Raw genomic sequence first — 13,524 nt, forward strand, 5'->3', positions numbered from 1 at the left:
TCAGTGAGCAAATCTACATTCAGATCCAAAGAGAGCTGTCTGAGCATCTTATGCCACAGGGGTTAAAATGAGATCAAAAAAGGAATCTTTTAATGATTTTTAATATTGTCAGGTTTATAATGCTACAGAGTCTAAGCAGAATGTAAAAAGTGCACAAGAGGTTCAAAAAAGAGAATCCGAAGAGAAAGGTGATAATGGATTAGTGGCTAATGTAAGAGGAAATCTGAAATTATTTTAAATATTAAAATAATAGCCAAAGAAAGCCTGAGGTCAAAGTGTTTATTGTGGCAAAAGACATAGCTGAGATACTGAATAATTACATTGCCTCCGCTTTTGCTAGAGGAGCGAATGCTACCAACATAGCAATAATAGTGAGACAGTACTGATAACAGTTGGGATAAAAGTAGATAAAAAATAATATTATTATAAAAGTTGGCAGGTTGGATGTGTTTCGTTTTGCTTTTGAGAAAAAGAATCAGGCTTGGGGGAACAAGAGAGGCACAAGACACCACACCTCTGTGGCTCAGACTTGGTCGACTGTTGGGAATTTTCCTGCTTTTAATTTTCATATGTTCATACTTCTTGACAGTTAATAAACATGTCACAGCTTGTGCTAGGAAATCATTTGGCTTGATTGATATGCCTTATGGCAGGCCTTTTTCTCATTGTGAGAAAGGAGACAAAACCCAGAAAGGCAAACATCTGCAGCAGGTGGTTTTTGTTTCATTTAGGATGTAGTAAGATGGCAAAGATCGAAATGATTGGAATATAAGAGGAAGTAGATCACTTAAGTGTGATCTGAAACAGCTTAGCTATTCATCTCGATTTTTGGCTCACCAAGTGTTTATGTAGTCCATCTTCAGAGAGATTCAAAAACATACATATGAGAAAATGTTAACTGTACAGTTCTGGTCACAAGGGGGTGCTGTTGTTACATCTGAATTATGGTATTGTCTCCGTAGATACAAAGTTTAAAAATCACAATACACCAGGTTATAGGCCAACAGGTTTATTTGAAGCACTAGCTATCCGAGCGCTGCAACTTCACCAGGGGGTTGTGGAGTATAAGATTGTAAGACAGAATTTATAGCAAAAGTTTACAATGTGATGCAACTAAAATGATATATTGGAAAAGACCTGGATTGTTTGTTAGTAGATATGGGTTTTAAGCCACATCCTATGTGAGGCAAAATACTCCAACCACTTATAGAAGCCACTGACATGAGTGCACATGAATTAATAAGATACAACTTGATATCTATTTTGTCTATTCTTTGTTTTATTCAGTGTAATATGTTCTTATTATTTCCATTACAGTTTGTGCTCTTAGTTGCAAACAATGGCTAGCGTGATAATCCTTTAGGAATTACAATGCAACTTCTTATTTGAATAAAGAAGAAGAGTGTTTTGATGTAGTTACATTTGAGGCAGGTGTCACGCATTAGACTTTGCCCCAGGAATTTTATTTGTTTCAATATGGCGATATGTTACTGCATTTTTAAAAATGTTAGCTGGAAGTTAACCTTTGTAATAATATAATTTTTAAAATCTATTTTTATCCTAATTGATTTTTAAATAAAAAGGCACAGCAAGTGACCATTTTCTCCCTCAAGTCAATTAAAATCATAGCTGATTTGATTTAGGCCTTAATTCCACTTTCCTACCCTGAGGCACCCTTGCAGTGATGTTCTGACACTGAGATTATTGACCTCCAGCAGCTAAAATTGTATTCTCTTGTGCTAGGAATGATTCCAAACAGTGGACAGTTGTAAAATAAAATCACAAATTGCTGTTGAAACTCAGCAGGTCTGGCAATGTCTGTGGAGAGAAAGCAGAGTTAATGTTTTGAGTCTGGTGACTACTGTTTTCCAATTGTCATGTTGAGGCCAGTATTGTGAGTTTACTGGAACAACCTACGTAGGGATGTATCCATTTTGGAGCTTAAGTTTTCAATATTGTGAGAATGCTGTCAGATGACATAGTTTGAGTATTGAGTGCCTTTAACCATTTATTGATTTTTACAAGGATTGAATTGAGTTGACTGAACACTGCCATCTGTGATACTGGTGTCCTCTGGCAGATTCAATTATTCATTCATCTCCTTCGCTTGAGATAGTTGCAATAGCTTTAGCTTTTCAATTTTCCACGGATATTAGCGCATTTTGACAAGATTTGTAGCTCAAGTTGAGGTTATGGATGTAAGGTTGCTCACTGAGCTGGTAGTTTCATTTTTAGACATGTCATCACCATGCTAGGTAACATCATCAGTGAACCTCCAATGAAGCACTGGTGTTATGACGCACTTCCTGTTTGTGTAATTAGGTTTCCTTAGTGATGTCATTTCCTGTTCTTTTTCTCAGAGGATGGTAAATGGAGTCCAAGTTGATGTTTGTTGTTAGAGTTCTGGTTGGAATGCCATGTTTCTTGGAATTCTCAGGCATGTCTCTGTTTGGCTTGTTCTAGGATGGATGTGTTTGCCCAGTCGAAGTGGTGTACTTCCTCATCTGTATGTAAAGCTACTTATGATAGTGGGTGGATTACCCCATCATTGGGGATGGGGATGTATGTGGAGCCTCCTATTTTGTTTACATTTTCTTAATTTTTCCATTACTGTTCATAACTCGATCCTGTTGGAAGCATCAATCTGATGCATTGATTATAGAATTGCTTAGTCCTGTCTATCACTTGCTGCTTGTGCTATTTAGCATGCAATTCGTCCTGTGTTATGGATTCATCAGGTTATCCCCTAATTTTTGATTTGCTCGCTGTTGTTTCTGGTGTGTCCCCTTGCACTCTCCACTAACTGGAGTTGATCCCCTGGTTTGCAGATAATGGTAGAGTGGGGACATGTCAGTCCATTATTGTGATCCCTGCTGATCTTATTACTAGATAAGTCAGGTCCCAGACTGAAACTCGACTTGACTGATTATTTTGGTTTGGCGTTCCTGAAGTGGTCTCTCTGAAATGCAGGCATTCAATGGTGCAGCTTTTGCTTTAGCAATAAGAGGTTTATTAACAAAAGAAAGATAAAATCGAATAAAGCAGACCATCTGACTATAGCACAAATTCAATTTTAAGCAAAGAGCCATGCCGGTTTTTATATGGTATCCAAGAAAACACCTTATTTAGTACACAAAACCATTACTCATACACTGTTCACACCAGAGACCTTGGTAAATGGGGCTTACAATACTAGCATCAGTGTTGGGACAGCAAGGAATTTACCATTGGAATGGGCTGCACCTGAAGCAATCTGAGACCAGGATCCTAGTGGAAAGGGTGATCATAAGGGCTTTCAACTAGTTAGAGAGGAGGGGTCAGGAGAGGTTCTTAAAGTTTCCAGACCATATAACAGAATAGAAAGGGTTAGGAGTCTAATTTCAGGCAGATGAGACAAATGTGAAAGTGGGGGGCAGATAAAGAATGTTGTACTGAATAGCACACGGTTTTCAAAACAAGGTAAATGAACTTGTAGCGCAGATTAAAATTGGCGGGTACGATATTATGGACATAACAAATGTGGCTGCGAGGGGATCGGTGCTGGGAACTAAATATGTAAGGAAATGTGTCCAACCAAAAAGATGGCAGGTATTTGTCGAGGGGGAGGAAGAGTTGGCTGTTAGTAGGAAAAGAAATTAAATTAAATTGATAGCAAGAAGCAATATTGGGTTAGAATGCATAGAAGTTATATGGAGAGAGTTGAGGAATTGAAAAGTTAAGATGACCCTGATGGTAGTTATGTACAGGCCCCCTCGCAGTAACCAGGATGTGGGGCAGAAAATAAATCAGGGCCTATCTCATTGCCGTAGGACTTTATGACTCTAAAGGCATGCAAGAAAGTCAAAATTACAATAGTCATTGGGGAATTCAATATACAGGTGGTCTGGGAAAATCACCAAGTTGGTTGCAGATCCCAAGTAGAATATCTCCAAGATGTTCATTTTTGGATTGTGATTGAGCTCTCTAGGGAATAGGCAATTCTGAGTTTGGTGATGTGTAATGAGGCATACTTGATTAGGGAAGGTGAATGAACCGAGGGGCAGTGACCACAATATGAAAGAATTCACCCCTCTGCTTGAGAGGGAAAAGCTGGAATCAATGTAAGGGTATTACAATTGAGTCAAGGTAACTGAAAGCACGAGGGAGAAGCGAGCCAGTGTTGCTTGGAAGGGGAGTTAGCAGGGAATGTGATAGAGCAGCAATGCAGGAGTTAGTGCGTGTAATTTGGGAGAGACAGCAGAAATTTATCCCAAGGAAGAAGAAGCATGTAAAGGGAGAGCAAAGCAACCGTTAATAATGGGAAATCAGGGACTGCATAAAAGAAAATGGACACAAAGTGGTGAAGATTAGTGGGAAGCTAGAGGTTTGTGTAACCTTCAAAAACCAGCTGAGGACAACGTTTTTTTTTAAAAAGTAAGGGGCAGGTGATGAAATATGAGGGTAAGCTAGGTAGTAATATAAAAGAAGATTGCAAAAGATATTTTAGGTTATGAAAGAGAGGCAGGAGTGGACATTGAAATTAGAAATTAGAATCCCTACAGTGTGGAAACAGTTCCATCAGCCCAACAAGTCCACACTGACCTTCTGAAGAGTAACCCACCCAGACCCAATCCCCTACTGAAGTGATTACTTAAAGCTGGGTATGGTTAAGCTTCTTCATGGAACTATTATAATCTAAGCTATCTGTAGTTCCAGTCTGTGAGTTAAAGTTATAAGTGGCATAAGACCTTGAGATATAGGAGCAGCATTAGGTCAGTCAGCCCATCAAAAGTACACTACCATTCAGTCATGGCTGATATGATATTCCTAGCAAAATGCAGAGCCTCTCGCTTTCCCGTTTTGTATTCCGTCTGCCACTTCTTTTACTTGCTGTTTTAGCCTGTCCAAGTCCTCCTGCGGCCTCCCCACTTCCTCAACACTGCCTGTCATCTGCCTGTCTCTATCTCATCTGCAAACTCAGCAACAATGTCCTATGTTCTTCCCTACAAATTGTTAATGGAAATGTGAATACTTGTGATTCCAAGTTGACCCCTGTGGAACTTCACTAGTCACTGGCTGCCATCCTGAAAAAGACACATTTTACTCCCACTCTATGCCTTCTACTGATCAGCTAGTCCTCTATTCGTGCCAATACCTCGTCCCTAAGTTCTCTTATCTTACTAAGCACCCTTCTTTACAGCATCTTGCCAAAAGCCTTCTGGGAAATCCAATAAATCGCAATGACTGACTGGCTTTTATTTGTCAGTTTACTCATTACCACCTCAATGAATTCTGACAGATTTGTCAGACAAGACTCCTCCTGAATGAAACTGTGCTGACTCAGCTCTAGTTTACCACATGCTTTCAAGTACTCTGCAATTTCATCCTTAATAATGGATAATAAAATCTTGCCAATGACTCACGTTAAGCTAACTGGCTTATAGTTTCCCATCTTTCCTATAGCTTCCCTATACTTTCTGCCTCCCTCACCACTTTAGCAATTTTCTGATCTTTTAAACTCCACTGATTCTTGAAAGACTACCAGTGCTTAAGCTTTTTGTGAAGATCTGTAGCTGGGTTATGGTCGAAATTGTGGGTCGGTTTGCTGAGCCTGTGGATTTCTTTTTTTTTGCAAACCTGTGTGACATCTTAAGTGCTGTGTATCCTCCTGGTGAAGCTACAAATTCCCTTTTGTTGGGATCTGCTACCAATCTGATTTTGCCTGTCTACCTGCATATTGAAGTCACCCCATGATTCTGCTTGTTGTCCCCTTCTCTGCTATGCGTGAAGTTAGATTCTTGTCCCTTTTAATAATCTCTGTTCTACTGTGAACACTCCCTCCAACGAGTAAGTGTTTGTCAGAATTCTGGAAGATGGGCAATCTGGCTTTATCTGCTACTTGATGCTTGTGATTTTGGGGACCCTGCTGATGCACCAAGCCAGTGAACTGTTCGGCTTGGGTTGACTTCATAAGAAATCCTTTATAAGAAGTCAGCATGGATTTAGTTGTTTTCTTTTGCAGGTTTCTTGTGCACTGTGATACTTGTGCCTCCTTTCTGCTGGTGCCTAAGTTTTCCTCTCCTTACTTTCCCCTCCAGAATTCTGACAAGCAACCTGTTAAAGATCTTCTTTCCTAAAGAATAAATATTCTATTTTCTGTTTCTCTTTAATATTGAGAAGACAATAACACCAACTAGGGATAATACTGTCAGCAATCGCTTGAAATATTGGCAGTCCCTGGAGTGGTACTTGAAATCTTGACTTTTTGATTTTGGTTTTTGCTGAACCAAGTTAATTATTTAGAAAACAGTGCCAAAGCTTGAAGCGAAAGAATTGTGAAATTTTAAACTTGTTCTTATTTTGCAGTTCTTTGCAGGAAGCAGATGAACAAAAGAGACTTCTTGTCACAGTTTGGAATAGGGACAGGAATTCAAGGTAATACTGATCCTTGCAATAAACTTTTACCTGACTGTTATGGTATAATCTCTTTGAAAAAAGCATGAGCATCTCTCAGTTACAAATTTTACATATGCTATCAAGATAACTATAATCTCTAACTTGCTACAATAGTATTCCAAAAGCACACCTTTCTCATTATTTGCCAGAGATTTCTAGAGCTTTCCATCATAAAAGAAACCTTCCTGGTGATCTGCTCAACATACATTCCTTGATCAACGATAATTAAAAATAAATTGCTGATCGTTTTTCTTAGTTACTATTTGTGGAACCTTAAATTAATATTTATATGTTTCTAACCTTAAACAGTATAAATGTTTTGCATGTAGTTAAGAAAACGAACCTGTCTTTAAAATCGAGAAATCAGTCTCACAAAAACAGATTAGTGGAACTCAGCAGATCTGACAGCATCTTTGGGAGAAAGCAGAGTTAATGTTTCAAGCCCCATTACTCTTCAGCAAACTGAAGTTTCTGATGAACTTTTAATTATAATAGGTACTGATTGACAGCCATTTAGAGGAGAATGAAATCCATAAGAATACAATTTGAAATAAAACCTGCTAATAATAGGAATGTTAAGGGAGGCATCCAAGGCAAACCAATTAAAGTAATATTGTAGTGAGCCAGGTCACCAAGAGCCATAATTGGCAATGTCATGAAAATGAAACAATGGAGCCTTCACTCATTCCCAATATCTGTTCAGCTTGGTCCAGCTGTCGGAGCAGCATTCGATGATTTGACTCCAGAAGCCATCATAGCTGCTGAGTCTGGCTTCAGGTTTCACCTTTTGACTTCAGGAAGAAGGTCTTGAGCAAGCTGAGTCACAAATTGAGAGAAACTCATTTCACAATCAGCTTCATACATTTATCTTTTCTTAATTTGTATATTTTTGTTTGTACTTAAGCATATCATTTTACCACTTTATCTGAGCTTTCAGCAACAGTGTCATATACTAACTTGTTTAAAACATAAAGATGTGCTCCTGATTATTTTTAAATGCGGCATTCGCATGTATACACCAATTCTAAGTTCATTGGCGAAGAGATTGAAAGCAAAATGTTATGATGAAAGCTGTTTTTAATGCTAGAGCAGTGTAACACTTGACGAGGGATCTCTCGCCATTGTCACAAGCAATCATGGTACTCTTGCCAAGTCAAGGATTCTTTCCCCAGAGACCTTGAGCGGATGAATGTCAAGTACTCCTCTCTGCCGTATTGTGGAATGTCTTCTCTTATAATGAGATTATGGCAGGGATTGAGAGATATGAAAGTGACTGACTGGTGCAGCTGTTATTGTTGGTACAGTTGGAGAAAGGTGGTGAGGTGTGCTGGCTAAGTAGATACCACCGTGTTTAGGAAGATTTACTAGGCTGGTGTGGGAGAGCATGTGTGAGGTAAAATATTGCATACAACATGGGAGTGGTGGACCATGAGCTAGTGTGAGAAATGTGTGCAGTGGGTAGATATGGTGAGTTTGAGTAGTAGAGAGAAGGTAGTGATATTCAACTTTGCTGAGTGCAGAGGGTCACTAACTTCTTGCATTTTTGAGCGTTACTCCAGTCCATGGACAGGTCCTCGACTTGGGTGGCAACTTTAGTCCGGTTTGGCAAGGTGTCATGCAGTGGACTCTTCTGGTGGTTCTGAGGAAAAGATACAGCCATTCTTCCACCACGTCCAGATTCCTGTTGGCATAACTCTATTGACTGCCCTTGAAGGGCTTTTCTTGGCTTGAAGTATTTGAATTGGTGAACAGCTAGCCTTTAACTAAGACATTTTGTGAACTCTAGGTAGCTTTGAGGTGAGTATTGTAGAATTGTGAGAAAAACTCAAGGAGCTTGCAGAAGGCAACCCTCTATGAAGCTCTGTTAAGTTGACAATTAGCCACATGGAAAAATTCTACTCTTGGATTCTGTGCCTGTTGAGAAGCATGTTTTGTCCTGTTTTCGTTTATTGAATAAACATTTTGAGCCAGAGGTGCAGAGTTGTCTCTGCCAAGTCAACGAAGCAAACAATTTGTAAGGGACAGAGATTTTTTAAAGTTAGAACAAGAGAAGCAGCATGAATGGTTGGAGTCACACTCCCACAGAACCAGGATTTTAGTTTAGCTTTGAATTGTTGGGGTTTTGAGGTTGGCTGTGGAAGCTGTTATACATCTTTCTCAGCCACAGCAACAAGTGGCATCTTAGTGTTCTCTTCTGGACTGGAGAAACATTGCATGTGAGACAATCTATTTTACTGAATTTATCTTTGCCAATGGTGTGTTTATGGTATGTTTAATATATTGGAACAGTTGTTGTTTAGTTGTTAACAGAATAATAGATTATTTAAATTTTCCAATAGAGTTAAAGTCATGCTCATGCCAATTCTTCTTTGCTTTGTTTGTATTTTAACTGGATGTAAGAATAAAGTGTGGTTTGCTTAAAACCAAGTAGCATGACCAATCGAATTACATCTGGAACACAGTACCTTAAAATTGCCTTTAAAGAAGATAAAAGTTAGGGTCCAGGCTATCTCCTTGATATATTTGAAAGGGGTTTGGTCTGGGCATAACACTGTCAAATTGCTCTTAATTTTGTGCTTTGGCTGGCACGTCCTTGAAGATATTTTTTATTGTTTTTGCTTAGCGTGAGATGCAGTGAAATTCCGAATACAATAAGTAGACCCTATGGGATATTAACAGATTGTAGCTACTGAATATTTAAATGATTGAAGGTTTTTATTTAGTTACTCGTAGGAAGACTATAAGGAAGTATGATTGCTAGGTGTAATCTAGTTGTTTATAGTAAGGCTTGGAGGGTAAGCAATTCAAGTATTCTCCTATGATCCATTGTATTCTTTTGAAGGTTTGGTTGGCTCCACTTAGAATAATAGGATGGTTACAGCACAGGTGAAAGTCATTTAACTCCTCTTTGCAAGATCATGCTACTCATTATACTCTCTGCAAGATCAACAGCATTAGTACCACTCCTTGCCCTGACTCTTAGTCCTGAGGCTTTGTTCTATTTTCAGGTGCTTATTGTACTGATTCCCTTTTGATATTTATAATTGAATCTATTTTTGTTTGCTTAGCCACACTCTGCAGCAGTGCACTCCAAATCCTAATCATTGGCAACATAAAAATATTTCTATATTAATATTAATTTTTATATTAATTAAAAATATATATTGCCATTCTTTCTCCATTCATTTTAACTTGATGATTTGATATTCTGATAATTCAGGTCATGGTAATTGTTAATCTTCACTTACCTGTAACACTCATGATTTGAAACCTCTCTAAGAACTCTCACCTCAGTCTTCTTTTCTTAAAAAGGAACAACCTCCCCTTCAAGCTGTATACATAGCTAAAGCCTGTCTTCTCTGTAACCGTTCTCATAAATCTGTTCAATACCCTTCCCTGTGCCATTCCATCCTGAATTTACACCTGTAGTTACGGAAACATCAGTCTATTTACTTCATCATGAAACCTCTTGTCACTACTGCTTTCCCATACTTAATCTTGCCTCTTGTAGCTTATCTACTCTGAAAAAAATTACCAGATATTTATTGGCATTAAGTTGCTGTGAATTAGAATACAGTTTCTTGCTGAAAAGAATTGTGGGAAAATTGTGCAGCTGCAGCTACACAGAGAAGTGGTTGTGATGACACTGACAGCCATTGTTATCTGCAACTATTGCTGTTCCACTCTTATGGGACTTTCTCATTATATGGAGGAATGCCTTTTAATTAATTAAACTGGCTTCATTTTGGACATAATTATATCTTCAGCCTTAACTTTGAGGGGTTTGAGCTTTCTGTCACAGTACAAAGACATTATTTAAGTAAACAAATGTTCTGCTGTGCATGTAAATCAATTCAGCAACATGTGGTTGATTCTAGCCCCACCAAATGCCCACTTATTATATTTCCTAAGGCCAGAACCCTTGTTACCATTATGTTAATTAGGTTGGTAAAGTGAATTGACACAACCAACCTACTTATTGTTGGCAAACTAGAAACCTGTTCTGCTATCATTTACTAAACTTAATGAAACTACCTGCTGAATTAAAATATGCTGAGAACAGCTGTGCATTTACAAACAAAGCTCAATAAAGTGAAGGCTGCTTTATTTACTCAAAATATTTCACAATGTTTCATTGATGTTTAAATTACAGAATTTTCTTAAATAATTTACAGATGCACCGAGCTACTTGGATGTATGAGCTTTGGAGTGAAGTCACTGCTTGCATTGGATAAGGCAAGTAATTAGTACAAAATTAGAAATGTCTTTTTGTATAATTTTATATCCTGTAATCACTAACAAATTAGAGTCAGACTGTACAAATTTAAAAATGCTGGAAGACCAGGAGGTTGGCTAATGTGGTGCCACTGTTTGAGAAAGGTGGTAAGAACCAGCCAGGAAACTTTGAACCAGTGAGCCTGACGTTGGTAATGGGCACATTGTTGGAGGGAATCCTGAGGGACAGGATGTACATTTATTTGGGAAGGCAAGGACTGATTAGGGATAGTCAACATGGCTTTAAGCATGGGAAATCATGACTCTCAAACTTGGTTGAGTTGTTCGAAGAAGTAACAAAGAGGATTGAGAGCAAAGCAATAAATGTGATCTATATAGACTTCAGTAAGGTGTTCAACAAGATTCCCCATGGGAGACTGGTTAGCAAGGTTAAATCTCTCGGAATACGCGGAGATCTTGCCATTTGGATACAGAACTGGCTTAAAGATAGAAGACAGGGTGGTGGTGAAGGGTTGTTTTTCAGACTGGAGGCCTGTGACCAGTGGAGTGCTACAAGGATTGGTGCTGGGTCTTCTACTTTTTGGCATTAATATATAAATGATTTGGATGTGAGCATAAGAGGTATAGTTAGTACATTTGCTGATGCCACCAAAATTGGAGGTGTAGTGGACAGCGAAGAAGGTTACTTCTGATTACAACAGGATCTTGATCAGCTAGGTTAGTGGGCCGAGAAGTGACAGATGGCGTTTAATTGAGGTAAATTATACTCATGCACTTAACCTATCTATATCTCATTGTAAAATCTTTTTTATACTCCATTACAGCTTGCTTTCTTACCTTGTATCATCAGCAAATATGGCGACAATATACTACATTTCTTCGTCCAAGTCATTAATAGAGATTGTTGAGTCCCAAACAGTGCTCCCTGTGTTCTTATCTAATTTATTTCCTCCTGTTTGGCTTATATTCTATTCTTGCTAATAAATCAGCTCTAAGAGGCTCTTGAAGTACTATCTCTGAGGTACAAGACCTGGATTCAAGTCATATCTGCTCCAGAAATGTGTAGTAACATGAAGAGCAATATAAAATAAATCACCTCCAACATCATGAGATCTTATGTTGAATAAGATTTACCTAACACATTAACAACCTAATCAACAAATGAATTAGATGTCAGAAGCATCTGGCCAATACCAAAGGATAGTAATGAATTAATCACTATCATATTTTCCATTATCATTACACCAAGATTCCATTTTGCTATTTCAACCAGGATTGTATGTCATTTAACATTCATAGACAATGAGAATTGCACATGGTAACTTTAAATGCCAACAGCTGGAACTAAATGGAGAGTATTAAGTACAACTTTATTTTGAAATTTAGCAGCAGTCACAGTTCAATCTCAGGACATTGTTTGATATTTTAAGCTATTTCACCAAAAACTAGTGACTGCCTTAACCTCTACTTTCTCCAGCTGTAATAAACTGCCAAGTTTAATTAGGGATATCACTGAGGTGGAAGTGCTGGTGTTGGACTGGAGTGGACAAGGTCAAAAGTCACATGATACCAGTTTATAGTCAAATTGATTTATTTGAAATTGCAAGCTTTTTGAGTGCCGCCCTTTCTTCAGGTGAAGTGAACAGAGCATCCAGTCACAGACTTTATATTCAGAGAGATCAGAAGATCACACAAAGTGTGAATGGAATAGGTCTCTGCAGGTGATCAGGAGTGTTGGACGGTGTGAGTAACGTGTTGACAGCTGAGTAACTAGTGAAGGAATGATCTATAATCTGATTAATTGAGGCAGAGAGATAATTACAAAAAGTTAAAAATAAGGTAGTGCTGGAGACATCATTTATAGGATGTGGTGTTGCTGGCTTAGCTAGCATTTATTGCTAATCACTCTAGAACTGAATGGCTTACTCGACCAACTCAGAGGACATCTAAGAGTTGACTAAATTACTGTGGAATCATGTAGATCAGAGCAGGTAAGGATTGCAGATTTCCTTCTCTTGAGGATTTTGGTGAACAAGCTGATTGTTATGACAATTGACAGATTGCTATTTGATTAACTTTTCATTTCCAGACGTACTGAATTCAAGTTTCACCATCTGTCATGATGTGATACAAAGCCATGTCTCCAGAACACGAGAGTCTGAAACCCTGGATTAATAATCCAGTGATATTACCATAATGTCTATGCTTCCCCAAGAAGGGTGTGAATGATGACTGTTCAGTCAGACTGCTAACTTCAATCTTGTAAATGGCAGGCTTCTGAAATACCAGGAAATCAGTTACTAATCATGGAGTAGCTAACTTTCATTTTTTTTTAATCGACCTGTTTGGAAATGCTATGACACACCTGGGGCAGATAAAGCTTAAACCTGGACCTTCTGGCTCAGAGGTAGGGGCATTGCCAAAGCATCACAGGACCCTGGTAGCCAGCATCCATCCTGGTCTGAAAGCCACAGTCTTGGATTGAATGATGCAGTTAATCAAGAGTTATGGCTGGGTAATTTCATTGTTTAAAATACTCACCAACAGTACTTAACTGGAACAAACATTAGCAAATAACTTTCCGATCTTTAGCCTAGAATAGGCTGCTTCGATGTTGGAGGACTTGTGGGTGAATGTTAGAATTGCAAGTGAACTGGCTCACTCCTGACTTTAGGATAGACAGACGTCATTTATTAAGCTGATGTTGATAAGTTGGCTAAACCAACTTATAAGAGTTGTCTGTGAAAACAGGCTTCTTTTTGATAATTATACCCATCTTGCTATATAACGTGCATGACTTTAACTGTTGTCAAAGTGTAAGCATTTAAGAATTGAATTAATCATGCCCATGAA

General features: G+C 38.4%; 1 protein-coding gene across 1 annotated transcript in view; it reads left to right on the forward strand.

Moving 5' to 3' along the window:
- Nucleotides 1-13,524, forward strand: part of rgs3a (regulator of G protein signaling 3a) — a 218,522-nt gene that overhangs the window by 13,843 nt on the left and 191,155 nt on the right. Inside the window, exons 5-6 of the mRNA XM_060841350.1 lie at nucleotides 6,346-6,414; nucleotides 10,611-10,671. Of these exons, the coding sequence (XP_060697333.1) occupies nucleotides 6,346-6,414; nucleotides 10,611-10,671 (130 nt within the window). The remainder of the gene's footprint in view (nucleotides 1-6,345; nucleotides 6,415-10,610; nucleotides 10,672-13,524) is intronic.

Source organism: Hemiscyllium ocellatum, chromosome 21 (genome assembly GCF_020745735.1).
Source record: "Hemiscyllium ocellatum isolate sHemOce1 chromosome 21, sHemOce1.pat.X.cur, whole genome shotgun sequence".
Lineage (NCBI taxonomy): Eukaryota > Metazoa > Chordata > Chondrichthyes > Orectolobiformes > Hemiscylliidae > Hemiscyllium > Hemiscyllium ocellatum.